The sequence below is a fragment of the Atta cephalotes genome (assembly GCF_000143395.1).
Source record: "Atta cephalotes unplaced genomic scaffold scaffold00005, whole genome shotgun sequence".
In the NCBI taxonomy this organism is placed as follows: Eukaryota; Metazoa; Arthropoda; class Insecta; order Hymenoptera; family Formicidae; genus Atta; species Atta cephalotes.
The window spans coordinates 6,321,613-6,323,987 of NW_012130069.1; the positions used below are offsets into that span (position 1 = coordinate 6,321,613).

General features: G+C 29.0%; 1 protein-coding gene across 1 annotated transcript in view; it reads left to right on the forward strand.

Moving 5' to 3' along the window:
* LOC105626412 (Golgi phosphoprotein 3 homolog rotini) overlaps positions 1–765 on the forward strand; it is a 4,349-nt gene extending 3,584 nt beyond the window's left edge. The window contains exon 4 of the mRNA XM_012207711.1: positions 517–765. Within this exon, the coding sequence (XP_012063101.1) occupies positions 517–765 (249 nt within the window). The remainder of the gene's footprint in view (positions 1–516) is intronic.
* Positions 766–2,375: the final 1,610 nt, after the last annotated feature.

Sequence of the window (2,375 nt, forward strand, 5' to 3'; positions counted from 1 at the left end):
CGTCACACACGACGCACTACGACGTACCGTACTACGTACACGACGTACACACTACACACTACACCACACACACACACACACACACACACACACACACACACACACACACACACACACACACACACACACACACACACACACACATTTTTATAGTTATCTTCTTTGCAGTGCTTATTACGTATTTAACTTATACCTAATAGAAAAATAATACGTTTCAAAAAGATCTGTATCAAATTATACTTCATGTTGTTAATTGAAAATTTAATTTACAATTAAATCTGTAACGTTAGTTATTTCTATATTTCTTATTAATTGTGCTAAAAGCTACTTACATTGTTCTTAGAATAAAAAATAAAGAGTATAAAAGGAGTATTTAAGTATAAACGTATAAAAATGAAAACAATAGGCAAGGATAAAAAATGCGTTCTACATTTTACATAAAAGAATATATAATGTTAAATTGAGTTATATAATCCATGAATAGAACAATGGCATATGTTACTTTCTGTCTTCCAGATCCAAGAAGCTGTATTAGGTCGTTGGGTAAATGATGCCGCTCGTATGGATAGACGAACATTGGCATTAGTTATTTTAGCTCATGCAGCTGACGTATTAGAAAATGCATTTGCGCCATTGTCAGACGACGATTATGAAGTAGCGATGCGAAGAGTACGGACATTATTAGATCTCGATTTTGAGACGGAATCTGCTAAACGTAACGCGAATCCGGTACTTTGGGCTGTATTTGCTGCATTCACCAAGTAACAGTTACTAACTCTCAAATTTCGTGGACGCGGAATAGTTTTCTACTATTAAATTCTATTATGTATTATACAATACTATTATTCTTATACTAATGTGAATAATGAACTTAATGATTTTGCATATCTTTAGTTGCCAATTATTATGTCAAATAGATATAATTCTTGTTACATAATTCAGACCAAATCCATATTCAACTATATAGAAAATTTTTTAACTGATTCATTTTCGTTATTGTTATTTAATACATATTTGATAGCTGAATATAATGAATATTCGTATCTAAATATTATAAAATAATAAGAAGCGTGAGTGTATGCCTTGTGCTGGATAGTACTATTTTATTTGGGAAGGAACGATTACATTGCGTTCAACTTCAATATTTCTTGCTCATCCATGTGTTTATGAATGTATCTTTGTAAACATAATATTATACAAGACGCAAGACACTATGCGGGGTGCCTCAAAATGGATATTGAGCGTGGTGATATTGAAGAAATCTGGATTATATGTTTTTAGTCATAATTTTGTGAAATATACAAGTATGTACAGATATTCCTTTAAATCCTAACTTTTAATATATAGTATATACATGTGCCTCTTTCTTTATGTTATATAGAGTTTCGCGTTATATCCGCGAATCATTTAGATCAAATCGCGTTCCTTTTTAAGTTTAATCAATCTATACATGCATTTAAAATCTTTCTCTAGAAAAGAATTTTAGATATATTTTTAATGTCGTTAATTATTTCATTTATTATGTAGATAATATTAATAAATATGATTTTATAACATGGCTGACCTCGTGCGACATTACGCGAAGTGCTACATTTCTGATAATTATTTAACTGTCAAATTTTGTAAGAAATTCTCTGCACAACTACTCTATATCAATGTTTTTCAGAGAGATTATTATATTATTGCAATGTCTTCTGGTATATATAAACAAACTGATAGTATTACCATGTGGCAGTAAAGTACTCAGATTTTAAATAGAATGATGAATGTATTATTGGTTATAGATATTTTCTGTTATCAAAATATTTTTCAGATAAGTGATTGTAATTGATAGTTGAACCGTCTACATTAGTCCATATACAATATTACAAGCTGTTTGTCCTGAGATTATTAAATATAACAACTTTGTGAAATAATTAATTATGCCAGAGAAGCATGTGTGGCCAAAATTCCTTATTTTTAATAAAAAATTTTTTTTATTTAAATTCAATTTGATTTGTTCAAAAAGAACAAATAAAAATGAATTTAAAAAGGAATGTATCTGGAGTATTTTTTAATATTCATAAAAATAAATGATGTGTAATGTCCTATGCCAAGGATATTTTAAAGACATTATTTGAATTATTTTACCGTTGTTTCGAAACATATTTTTATAAATAATTGTTTAATATTGTGAAAATAATTTCTTAGAGTTCATTAATAAATTTTAATAATCTGCTATTGAACATTATTAGATTCTAGTGGGCAGAACACACACAGAGTGTCTCAAATGTTTGGCACACCATTTGTGGGAAGCTAGAGCGGACTAAACTGAATTGAAAACTCACTCTCTATCATTTTGTAATTTTTGCAATATTTAACGAGATATTTTCTAA